This window comes from Temnothorax longispinosus, chromosome 8, assembly GCF_030848805.1.
Source record: "Temnothorax longispinosus isolate EJ_2023e chromosome 8, Tlon_JGU_v1, whole genome shotgun sequence".
NCBI classification, from domain to species: domain Eukaryota; kingdom Metazoa; phylum Arthropoda; class Insecta; order Hymenoptera; family Formicidae; genus Temnothorax; species Temnothorax longispinosus.
The window spans coordinates 16,260,207-16,272,405 of NC_092365.1; the positions used below are offsets into that span (position 1 = coordinate 16,260,207).

General features: G+C 42.8%; 1 protein-coding gene across 4 annotated transcripts in view; it reads left to right on the forward strand.

Moving 5' to 3' along the window:
- The window catches only part of Optix (optix), a 48,103-nt gene extending 36,737 nt beyond the window's left edge, over positions 1-11,366 (forward strand). The window contains exons 2-3 of one of the 4 annotated variants that reach the window (XM_071785974.1): positions 7,869-8,264; positions 8,468-11,366. In XM_071785974.1, coding sequence (XP_071642075.1) covers positions 7,869-8,264; positions 8,468-8,882 — 811 coding nt within the window. In that variant the 3' untranslated portion in view covers positions 8,883-11,366. The remainder of the gene's footprint in view (positions 1-7,868; positions 8,265-8,467) is intronic. The other 3 variants (XM_071785975.1, XM_071785976.1, XM_071785977.1) reach the window with 3 other exon arrangements.
- The last annotated feature ends 833 nt before the right edge of the window (positions 11,367-12,199 follow it).

Sequence of the window (12,199 nt, forward strand, 5' to 3'; positions counted from 1 at the left end):
ACCTGTACTGTATACGTTCCCTCACGTATCGCCAAGAATGTATCATTTTTAAATGACGGAGGTCCCTTTCTTTAAAACGTAAAGGTCGAACAAAGCTATATTTTAATTGTTATATTTCTATAACCAGAGATAACATTTTTTTTCTGGCAGCAAAAAGTCTCTTGCCTATAGAGATTTCGTAGCTCTGTTAATGTCTTCCGTTCGTTTTTGCTCGACGCTCCACTAAATGCCTTCGTCTACGTTTTCTTTAATCAACTGTGAAATACTTGAGGGAACGATTACCCGATGCACCGCCGCATTATGTAAGATTCACGGAAGCGGACAAAAACAAGATCCGCAATTACGTAAAGTCTACGAAACATGCCCTCTCAGTTTTAAAAACGCTCTAGGTAATCGATCAGATATTTTCGAATCATTAGCTTGTCGATTTGCGATCGTTCGAACATGATATTCCAGCGTATGTTCCAAGCGAAACACGTCTCCAAATTTTCCTTTCATTTACCTTATCCCGGCGCGGATCCTCTTCCGTTGTGTAGATAATTTTTCCAAAAGGAACCGGGACTAGTGTCTTTCCGTCGACCGCCAAAATTGGATATAATACACGGGATTGAGACAAAGGGATTAGTGCACGGTTCTCGTGGTGAATACCCGGGTAAGGATTTAATTTTCGGAGATTTTTCCCACGAAGAATACCCGGGGAACCGGGTACCTCGTACGAATGCTTGGGCAAACACTCGACATGTCTACGCTCCTGTAGGAAAATGTTTGTCGTCGTCTCTCTAGTCAACGAGCGCGTCCTTCGAGTGGGAAAAAGACGAGCGATGTCTATTTCACTAATGCGACACGGCTACCATCGCGAGACTCCGTATAATGGCGAATTTAAAAATCGATACAACGTAATCGAAATTCAAGCCGCATTTCGTTGAAACTCCCTGCGTTTCGTAAGTGAACCTGCATTTGTACCTTCAAAATAATCGGTTCAGTTTAAATATTTTTTAATTAAAAAATTTTACATTTCTTTTATTTATATTCTGTTACGATTGAAATTAAATCTCAAATGCTCATGTAGGAACTCTGAAATCAATCAGTGCCACTAGGTATAATATGCAGATGGTTAACTATTTATTAAATTAATGTAATAATTATTATGCTAATAATTATTATTATCATCACTATGCACACGAACATGCATATAAAAGATGTAATTGAGTGATATTTAATTCAATGTATAAATATACGAATCAATGACGTAAGTCATGACTGCCAGTAATTATGTCGATATAATTAATTATACGTCAAACGATGGCATATCGTAAATTATATTGCCTGCCTTACGCTAGATAATTAAGTTCAATGTAAGTCAAGGTAATGTCAATCAATACAGTGGGATATATAATTTCGAATGCAAATGTGTCACATAGATACGAGCGTTTTCTAACTAATTACAGTAGCGATCGCAAAAAAGAAAAGCACCAAACAATCGAGTGATATATCAATCTAACGAGATTGGAATCTCATTTTCTAGAAAACGCGTGGTCGGTAAAACGGCGCGGTTTCCCATCCCATTCCAAATGAACGAGAAATTCGCTTGAGAAGGGAATACGACCGTCTGTCCGATCGCGATGGGAGCCGAGAAGAGACACGGCCCGCGGGTATCGGTTTTCGGTCGGTGCATTGCGCGCTTAAAAATCTTCACAAATATATACCGTGGCCCCTGTACCAGGGGCTGGCTGCACGACGGCGGAACAAGTGAGGTCGCCACGTCAGTGGATACTCTTTGTTCGCGGGCAAACATTTGCCCGGTCTCTAAGAGTTCCCGAGACACAGGGCGACACAGAAGGACAGAAAGGATCTGGCCTGTCAACCTGGCCGGGCTAGAAAATGCAAACCGCATGCACCTCCTCTTCCTCTTCCATGACCGGTCGCCATGTTGCGGCGGTGAGACGTCTCCCGATGTTGGCCCGGATAAAAATGTTGCAAATCATGGGCTACCTGTCCGTGATGCCGCCTCGCTCATCACGCTGCCACTCGAACGTCTCCGGCGTAATGCGCGAGCAGGCCCTTTCTTTGTCTCGAGTATGTTATCCGCCTAATGTAACCTCCGAGGTGAGAGGGGCCTCGATAGAGTTGGGAATGTGTGTGAATGCGCGGATACGCTGCCTTTATATCCACCAATCCACCTCTGTTGCGTACAATGATAATAATGTTCCTGTTTGTTGCATAGCGCAGAATGAGGTCCGTGAATTTATTTTTTTCCTGGTCATACGCGTCTTCCGAGCGTAATAAATTTCTCTCAAAAATTTTTCAGACATCATTTTCTCTCGATGAAACCATCCTCTTTTTTTTTTACAAAACGTAAAAGGAAAGATATGATGTAAATAGAAAAAAATCATTCTAAGTTATTTTATAATTTTATTTTCGAGTTAAGCATTATTTTATTTCAATTACTACGGTATTGCTGAACATTGATTTACGTAATTTCCTCAAACCTAGAATTCTTTAATTAATTAAAATTTTCCTTTACGAGCGTATCTCCGCTTATGTTGTTTACGAGTAAATTATGTTGTAAAACGAGCTTCATAATCCTGAGTAAAACGCGCCGGAACGCATCGCGCTTTTCTCCAGAGACACATACGCGAGGGGAGCAGAACGACAGCGAGCGAGAGCGAGAGGGCTTGCGATAGCGAGAAAAGAATTGAGCATCGGGTTCCGAGTCGAGCAAGAGGGCCCGTATCGTTTTAACGTCTCTATTAGCGGCTATTAAAAATGAGCTAGCGTCGAAAAAAAGAAGTTGAGAAACGAGGGTGAAACGGCGACGCGGGGAGGGCAGAGTAAAGCGGGAAAGTGCAGGGGCATAGTGAAGGAGAGAGAAAGAGCGACACAAGGGGAGGGGGGGGGTACGCAGTAACCTCCCTTGAAATCGCGGGGCCTCTGTTCACATGCCGTCTCTTCCTCGTACCGGTATCCAGTTACCTTTTGTAGAAGACTTCGCATGGCTCAGATTCTCGAACGATATGTACTCCATTGTACGCACGGGGTATTTAGCATTGGCACGGGGTTGGTCCGAACGAGGGGTCCGAACGGGGGGGGGGACAGCGGGGAGGGAGGGGGTCTCGTACCACGCATCAAAATCCACGGTGTCGCCTGACATCGGGGTAGATTCTGTTAAAATGATATCCCTCGTCAGTCTCGCGCAACTCTCAAGACAGATCCGCTCGCGATATCGGACTTGAAATCGATCGCCTTTTTTACGCTCTATTAAAAAAAAGAGAGAAAGAAACGAAATCGTAGAAACTCGTTCGTGAAGGATTAGGTTGATTTATTTCGGCGGGATCACGATTCCATCTCGAAGAGTTGAACACGAATAATACATCAGCATAGCTAGTCATCAGTTCAGCTAATTATATCATGCTAGTTTTTCTACTATGTCACGAACGACTCCAAAGTTCAATAATAATTAACGTTACAGCATAATTAATACTAAACAAAAGGAAACATATAATAGGCTTATACAATAATATATTCACAAAGAATCTGTTAGAAGTACTATTTTGCATGCTAATTCTCAATCTTCTGAAAATCACTCACCGACCCAGATGGATGTCAGGGTTAAATTTGCGTTACGTATGCGACGATTGAAATGAGAATCACGAGAACGGCGTCGGCGACGGCTACGGAATGCAATTTCTCAGCGTAATTTTGAATAATTCGAATAAAGCCGGACACTTGTCTCCCCGAGGCCCGGAACAAAAGCCGCGCACCTTTCACCGCGTGTTTCTCGATCGGGAATCAATGGAGGCTACCAACGCCGGCTACGCACGACCATCTTGCGCGTAATTACAGTAGCTTCCGTCACGGTTTGAGCCCTGGTCATCGTCCCCGTGCATAATACTTTATAATATACGGCGGGATTCCAAAAGTGACTCGTCATGCGGCATAAATACTTTAACGGCGGCGGTGCATCGTCCCCCTCTCGTCCGTCGCCGCTGCACCTGATACTTTCCCCCGGCGCGCTGATGAATTTCTTTTTTAATCACCGCCGCGTCTCGCGCCGAAAGTACAACGTCACCTGTTGGCCTTTGCCATCGCGCGGCTCTTTCGGCGCTGCAATTCGCCACGCGAATTCGCGCGCGCGAGCGCACGCGTGCACGAGCAACGCGTAAATGCATAACGAAGTGCGTACGAAATCGTTTTTAGTACACGCGGAAGAAGAAAGAACACGAAGAAGCGAATCGAGTTCGTACTACGCATCTTTATTCTAAAGTGTGTAAGCGAAACTTTGCCTCTTGAGTCTAACCGTTATGAGCATATTTTTTGAGAAGTTAAAAGATGTACAAGAGAAACATCAAGTATTATCTTCTTTCAGTCTTCTTTATGGATCTGTGCGCATAAATAGATATTTTTGTTGTTCTCGTCTATCAGAATTGTCTTAACTTTTACGTTATTTCGTAAACGAGATTATCAACGCTAAGACAGTGTACAAAAAGTCTGTTTACTGGTCGGTAATTATAATGGTGCTTCATTAATCTTTTTCCGAACATCGATGGGCGGAAAATTTAATGCTGGTCGCCGAGAAGAGAGGAGACTGGCATAATTCGATCGTAAATTATTCTATAACTGGCTCCCCGATGGATCCGCGCTTAATCCCTTATTAGCGTTGATAGAAATATTTAAAAGATATTACAAAGATGTGTAAATTCATAAGTAATAGCTCTGTGGGACAAGAATTACGAGCATGCTGATTTAATGGATTAAAGGCACACAGGTGATCGGATTAAGCGATGATTGAATACAATATTTAATCGCTTCAACTATTATAATTGAAGAGTGAGAATCAAATACCAGCTAAATGTCAAGGATGGTATTCCGAGTTATAACGGAAATTTATCGTCTGTAGGAGTATCGTCCTTTCATTTAACGCCTCAAGCTGTTTGAAATTCAGTATTTTAATTTACATAGTTTTCTCTCTTTGTAAGCTCAGAATATCATACTTATTACTTGATTGAAAGGTGTTTTAATTTACGAATTACTTCAGTTTGGCATGAGAGTTCATTGAAATAAAGAAGTCGCATCGACGTGGACAACGTTGCTGTCGCTACAGGTATTGAAAACTCATTCGATTTATCGCCTATCGAAACACAATTAGCACCGACCACGGCGCTGCCTGGTACAACGAAATTTAAACCGCAGAGCTTTAATGCCCCTTTTATGCGCGCCGAAAAATTGACACCCGAGTCCCCGCGTTTTAATCCCGCCACGACATTAAGATGATCTCAATGGGGACGATCGCCGTGGAATACCGTGTGGGACGGGACGGAAGGCCCTGGCACATAATAAGTTGTACCGCCTCGTGCGGGTATCTCGTGAAAGGGCGAAGATAAAGGCCAGCGGTCCAAGAGCATAATTAAAACGCGTCGGATGTCTCACGTATGAGGGCGAGCGACGAGGAGAAAGGCAATGGCGTGGGTGAAAGAATGAAAGACGAAAGAGAAAGAACAAAACTTGCAAAAGTGTAAAAATTGTACTCGTGTCGATGCGTCGACGAAGCAGTATTTAAATGAATTCAAGTGTTTGGAAAAAATATTAAGTTATCTGTTACGCTAAAAATTGCAGATTGGCGAAAATTCAGAAGATACAAGTGCTTATATAATATATATGTATGCGTAGAACAGATATATCAGATAACAAACGAGAGATAAGTGAACTGAGAATTGAAAGCACAAGTAATAAAACGGAACTCGATTCCCGCTTGTGATAGCGGATCTTGAATCATGTGTTAATAGCCGCTCTTGTCTTTTGTACCATGACCGTGCTCGCGCAAAATCAAAATCGAACGGCGCGTGTATTCACGGTCGGTTATTTCATTATTCACGAGTATAATTCAACCACGATCAAGTCCCGATTGCGTTGGCAAGAACATGACGCTATTTCATCTGATTAACACATCGCGTACTTTTTAGCTCTTCAGTCGCGGTACCTGCTACGTATGATCGGAGATTATTTCAACACCATTGGAAGGATTCGCCTCTGCGCCGACGTGTCATATTAATCTATCTGAGTACACCATTAGGCGCGATGAAAAGGGAGCTTACATGAATATTCACGTAAAATGAAAGACGTATTTTCATGATATTAATTAAATAATCTTAGGTGAAAGCGTATTTTGAACGTGATAAGGCTCATAAAAAATATCATTAATTTCTTTTTTTACCACTGCCCAGATCTCTTCTCTGCAGAGCAGTAATTGCAGAATTTATTTTAAAGGGCACACAGCACCAGTTTTAATGAAAATATTATACTAAAACATTTAACTTTCGTACAATAACAGGAATACCGCGATAATCTTATTATCTTTCTCGGTGGAATTAAAAATTGTAGATATTGCGAAGATCGATCTGCATCGCGAACGCGTTTCTCAGAGACAAATGATTCGTCTCTCGAGGTTACCGTTCTTTGCAATCGGGTTTTTTCTCTCATCGCGAACGAGAGAGAGAGAGAGAGAGGACGAACAATCCGACGTTTCCGCCTCTCGAGGAGGCGTTACCGTGGTAACAGTACGGGTCCGACTCGAGACTCGATTAGCAAAGAAAATACGAGAGGATCTCGGAAACCCTGCTATAGGATCGATCTGCGGCCGAGAGGCTTTTAAGACGACCGCGACGCCTCATTGTCTTTAGCAGAATGGCGAACGACTGTCGCGCGCGCTCTTCATCCTTGTATTTCCAAGCGGGGGTGGTTTTCCTCCTCCTTCTACTTCTTCTCTCTCTCTCTCTCTTTCTCTCTTGTCTTGCAATCGCGAGTCAATAGGCGATAAACACGATCGTCCGAAATAACGGGCTTTCTTGATGACATTTATCGAGTCGATCTCCGTTTTCCGCCACTTCCGGCGCGACCTCAACGTTCGCGTTCCCATCGCAAAATTTCATGATCGACCGGACGATCTGCGATTCAATAAAGCCGATTCCCAAGATCGTAATCGCGCGTGATCTTGTGAAGCTCAAGGCTGTTAACGAGTTAATTCTAATCCGATCCAAGATATCGCGACAATCTTTAATTGCCCCTCGGGGAAGTGCCTATGTTTTTTTAGGCGGTGGCGTAAGATCGGATAATGCCTTTTCCGTTCCGACGATACACCGAACACCTCCTCGGCTACCCTAACGCACGGTCATTCGTCATTTCGCGCGCGTGTGAAGTTTACCGTGTTTTCCCGTATCTATACGTGATCTGCCGAGTAATGAGGTGGATCCCCTCCTTTATGCGAGACCCCGTCGTCGGGAGATCGTCGTTACTCTCCCGTGAATCCTCGGCCGCCTCCACCTGGGAAGGATGAGCGCGCTCATTAATTACAGCCGCGCTCTCCGCGCGGCGATGACTGAAAACAAAGTGTTTTCAGTACCGCGCATATGCACCACATCCACAACCTGTGTGCCACCTAAAGCAGGAACGAATTAAAATTCCCATCGCGACCACACGTGCCTTCTTCCTCGCCAGAAAGCTAACCGATCTAGGCAGTTGCAATTCAAATAATATATCGCGATTTTTGGAATTTTTAGAAATATCTATTGTAATTATAATTTCTCACTATGTTTCTTTCTTCTTATCTCTTCCTTGTCTATTACTTTATTTAAGTGATATGTGTATTGGTTAATTTTTTCTATATTTTCTGTGCATGCAGTCTTAGAGAACCTAAATTATATTACTAAAATTTATTATTAAACTTTTACAGTGCTTATTATCTTCTCTTTAATTACTCTTGTTCGTTTATTAAGATATCAGTGACCATCGAATAACATTTTGCGGTCTTTAAACCTTGTTTCAAATGTATCGATAATATCGGTTAATAACCGCGAATTACGCGTTATTTGCAGCAGAATGCAGCAACAGTCGGGCCAAGGAAACGGAAACGCGCGGCGTACTCTGAGCCCGGGGCCCGGCGGCAGTAGCAGCGAGGAATCTGACATTTCTCTCGGAGGAACATCACCGCCATCGCCAAGTTCCTCGCCGCCACCAAACCACCAACCGTCCCCAGTACCCCTTGGATCTCTCGGACCTTTGCCACCACCCTCTTTGAATTTCCGCTTCGATCCTACGCAGCCGCACTTTCGATTCAGTCAGACGGCTTTCAAGTTTCCACCGACGAGCTTCCGATTCGGACCACATAGTCCGCAACCTAACCATTCGAATATGCCGGGTGGTGGGATTTTCAGGTTCGCGGAGTCGAGCCCTTTCCAGGCTGTAGGGCCCAGGGGTGATCCGGCGACGAGGTAAGTTTTAGCAGCTGATTTTTTTCACGAGCTTCTTTTCGAGACATTTCATTGCTTATTCTCCTCGATTTCTATCAATCTATCCCAAGAATTTATAAATCAATGTAAATTACATGCGAATTGATATTATATTATACACATATCATGTAATAACAAGATGTCGCATAATAGACCGCGTTTCCGCTAAACTGTATTTTCTCCAGAGAAAATGCAGTTCTCTCTTTACTCTATTACAGACTGCCGGATTCGCTGGGTTTGCCACCGCCGAGACTCCATCCGCACGAAGGCCTGCTACACCACCCGCACCCCCAACACCAGCTGTCCGAAGGAATATCTAGGATATCTGAAACGTCGCGATTATCCGACGGCGGGTTATCTCGTCTTTCGGACAGCTTATCGGAGGCCCACAGCCCGCCACTAATGGCGGCGAACCTGTCGGTCACTGGTCCGCTGAGGGTGGCAGTACCTAGCCCTCATACCCCCTCGTCACGAGGCAGCCCACCCCCGCGTCAACCGACACCTCAGGGTCAGTCCCAAGGTCAGGGGCTGATAAGGGTCGCCACGCCACCGCCGGCGAATCCAAACCCGCGGATCCACAGGCCCTTTACGCCCGCGTGATACGACAAGGACGACGAATCGCAAGACGCCGTCGACACAAATGATCGTCCGATGTCGAAAAAGAGCTATAGATGCGGTGACATCGCGAACGAGCGCTTCGAGGTGTTGTGAAGGCGGGGGATCCGATAGAGTGGACAACGATTTGGTCTTTATGTATCGGCAAGTTCTACGAGATGCGAGGAAGAATCGGTTGTGTCTAGGAAATTATAAGTATGCGCGACATCGCAGATCCGATACGATATTCTGAGGAAACTTTTCACATTTTCATGAGGACCGTTATAACGAAACAAATGAGGATCGATAAAACTACGGAGATTATTCAAAGATAGATGCAAAATGTGAATCAGTATCTAGCAAGATGGCTTTCTTCCACGACAACAGTTAACATCACCAAAAAAAAAAAGCAGATCTAAGGAGCTTAAAACAATGTATATGAAGATGACTCAATGATATCAGTACGTAGATACATTGTCGAAAATTCTACTCGAAGACATAAGAAGTTACTACGCTATGAATCTTAGGAAGAATTCGTTTGGTGATGTGTGATAGAACGCTCTTATAAAACGCGGGAATAGACGCTTCGAAAAGTGAGTGCAAATCCGCTAAATAAGTGCAATCTCTCGGATTTAAAAAAAAAAACGAACGGTCAGGGCGTGTACATAACTTCCGTTGGACGTTCCCGACTCGTCCGTTCATCAAAATCCAAGAACCAGATGCAGTGAGTCTTATAGTTTGTAAATAGTGCCGCTTTCTAGTTGATACTCTCTATCACGAATAGTCTCCGAGATCGATTAATCATACAGCGGGTTGTACAGGATTTTCATGAAAAAAGTACACGTTTTCAAAATTACATACCTTTTATTTTTAGTTACTTTCGATTATGCAGAAATGTATTTGATAGAGAAATTATGTTTTAAAAAAGTAACTACATGATTGAAAATCATGTAACTCTCAAGATTTCGAAATCATAAAAAAAAACTTTTTTTAAAGAAGCTATTATTTCTTTTCTATGTATATTGGTTGGATTCCTTTTTTTATTTTTTTACGTAAAAATCCTGTATTTTGCCGGCGTCAGACGTTACAGTAACAAAACCAGCCTATACAAGATGACAAAACGAGAATGCGAGAGAACTCAAAGTTGGACTCGCTACGGCAGTGGTTTCATTGTGAGACTTGATGGTCGATGCGCGGATAACACGAATCCTCAATATCTAGCCACGGAGACCACTGCGTTACGATATCAATATTTGAGAAATCGGAAAATGTCGTAGCCGCAACGAAATATTCTTTAGCATTCAAGAGCAGCTCTTTTTCTTCATTTTGTCTTTCTCTCTTTTTTTTTTAAGCGAACATAAACGCACAATTGTGTTGATGATCATATTACTGAGATCACCAATAAAACCTATTTTCATATCTTCTTTCTTAATAGCTCTCTACTTTCTCGTTAATAAAACTACATCGCCAGATATCTTAGCAAACTCCAGATTTTTCAAAGCAAAGTTGAATATGATCACACGCTCCTTTCTTCTGTTAAATTATAATTTCTATGTTAATTTATGAATTTTATTTACATTCGATCATCATTTCTTTTTGCGTGTTATTTCAAAATTACTCTGACTCACTCATAAATCCTAAATTCTTATGAGATTCACATTTTTTTCTTTTTATTTATTTGATCCACAGAAGAGACCAAAATATATGTCTATTAAAATATTGTCTCTTCTTCATGACTTTTATTTTGTGAGTTAGTAATATCATTTTGGGACCTCGGTTACATTCGTAGCATAATTGTTTATATGTCGATTGTCCATGTTATTAGTATGATTGTACATGTGTTCTATTGTACTATTACCAGTGTAATCCTTCGTATGCGGAGAGTAAGAAAGCTTCATACTCTAGATAAAACTACAAAAACAGCTCGGATCTGAACGAGAGAAACACGACTTATTCTGTAGGAAAGAGTGCGATACCCGAACGAGCCAATTTACACTCCCCCCGCCAATTCCCTCCCCGTTAGGTTAAGTAGAAACTAGCGACTTTGTATATTTCATTAATCGCCTGGCTCTTTGGGGAAGGCCTGCGTCATTCTGGGAATGAAAAGAGTGTAGGAGAGAACTTCGAGGCCGGGTATGGCCAATCGATCTTAAGCGCGAGACGATAGGAACCTCACGCTTTCGCCCTCCTCTTTGTAGATAGACTCGATTAGCGAAATTCTTGTATAATCCGTCTTATAAATATGAACATATTACGACAGTACGTACACTATACATACAATATACATATATATATAGTATATATATATACATATATTATAGGTAAAGACTTACGTAAAGACTATCGATACGGAATTATACATATATAAATATATGAAGAAGAAATGAAGCATTATTATTATTAATATTATTAATATTAATATTATTATTATTATTATTTGCGCCTGTACATACGTTCGCGCGAAAATATATTAACAGATTATTATGACATTACAACGGACCATCATGAGTATTTTGTCCGCATCCTCGCATCCATTATACATCCTATCCGGTCCTGACTGTTAAACGGAGTGGCAAATTTCGCGCATAATCCATGGAACGTGTTAAACGCATCGACGCATTAAAATGGCTTAACATTTATGCCGCGCGATTCGACAACGCCGGACACACGATCCCGATGATAACGAAATCGCTATCGCAAGTGGAACTCGTGCGTTTCTCTCGAATCGTTATACGACGTACGACGCTGAAAAATGCATGCACCCCGAAATGGTAATTATTATTTTATTTATAAAACCTCTCATTAGCAATTTCTCATTACACTCGCGTGTCGCTCCACGATTAAAACGATACCGCGCGAGAACGAGCACGTTGTTGCTGAAATCGCTCCGTCCTTCCCACAGATTCGCACGTCACACGGCTTCCACGCCAGGTCGTCGAAAAATTGCGGAGTCATCGACCGTTAACAATCTTAGAGTCGTGTCCAGACGATCTTTTATTTCATTTTTTTTTCCTTTTCGTCGAAGGTCAAAAGCGAATCGGTAGGCTCGAGTCTCGGGCACGAAACGCGTGTTAGAACGCGATGTGGGAAGAACGGATTATCGATGGTGAGAGACAGAGAGACGGAATGGACAGATAAAAGCAGCGAGAGACAGGTAGAGACGAAACGGGGAGAAGCGGAGGAGAGGCGGATAGAACGAGAGACGAGCTACGGAAGAGAGAGGCAGACAGGCAGAGTAGTTGCGCGATAACGCAGCGTGGGCGGGTGTCGCTGACAAAATGAACCAATCGGCTGGCCGGATCGCCTTGTAACCGATCCCGCGG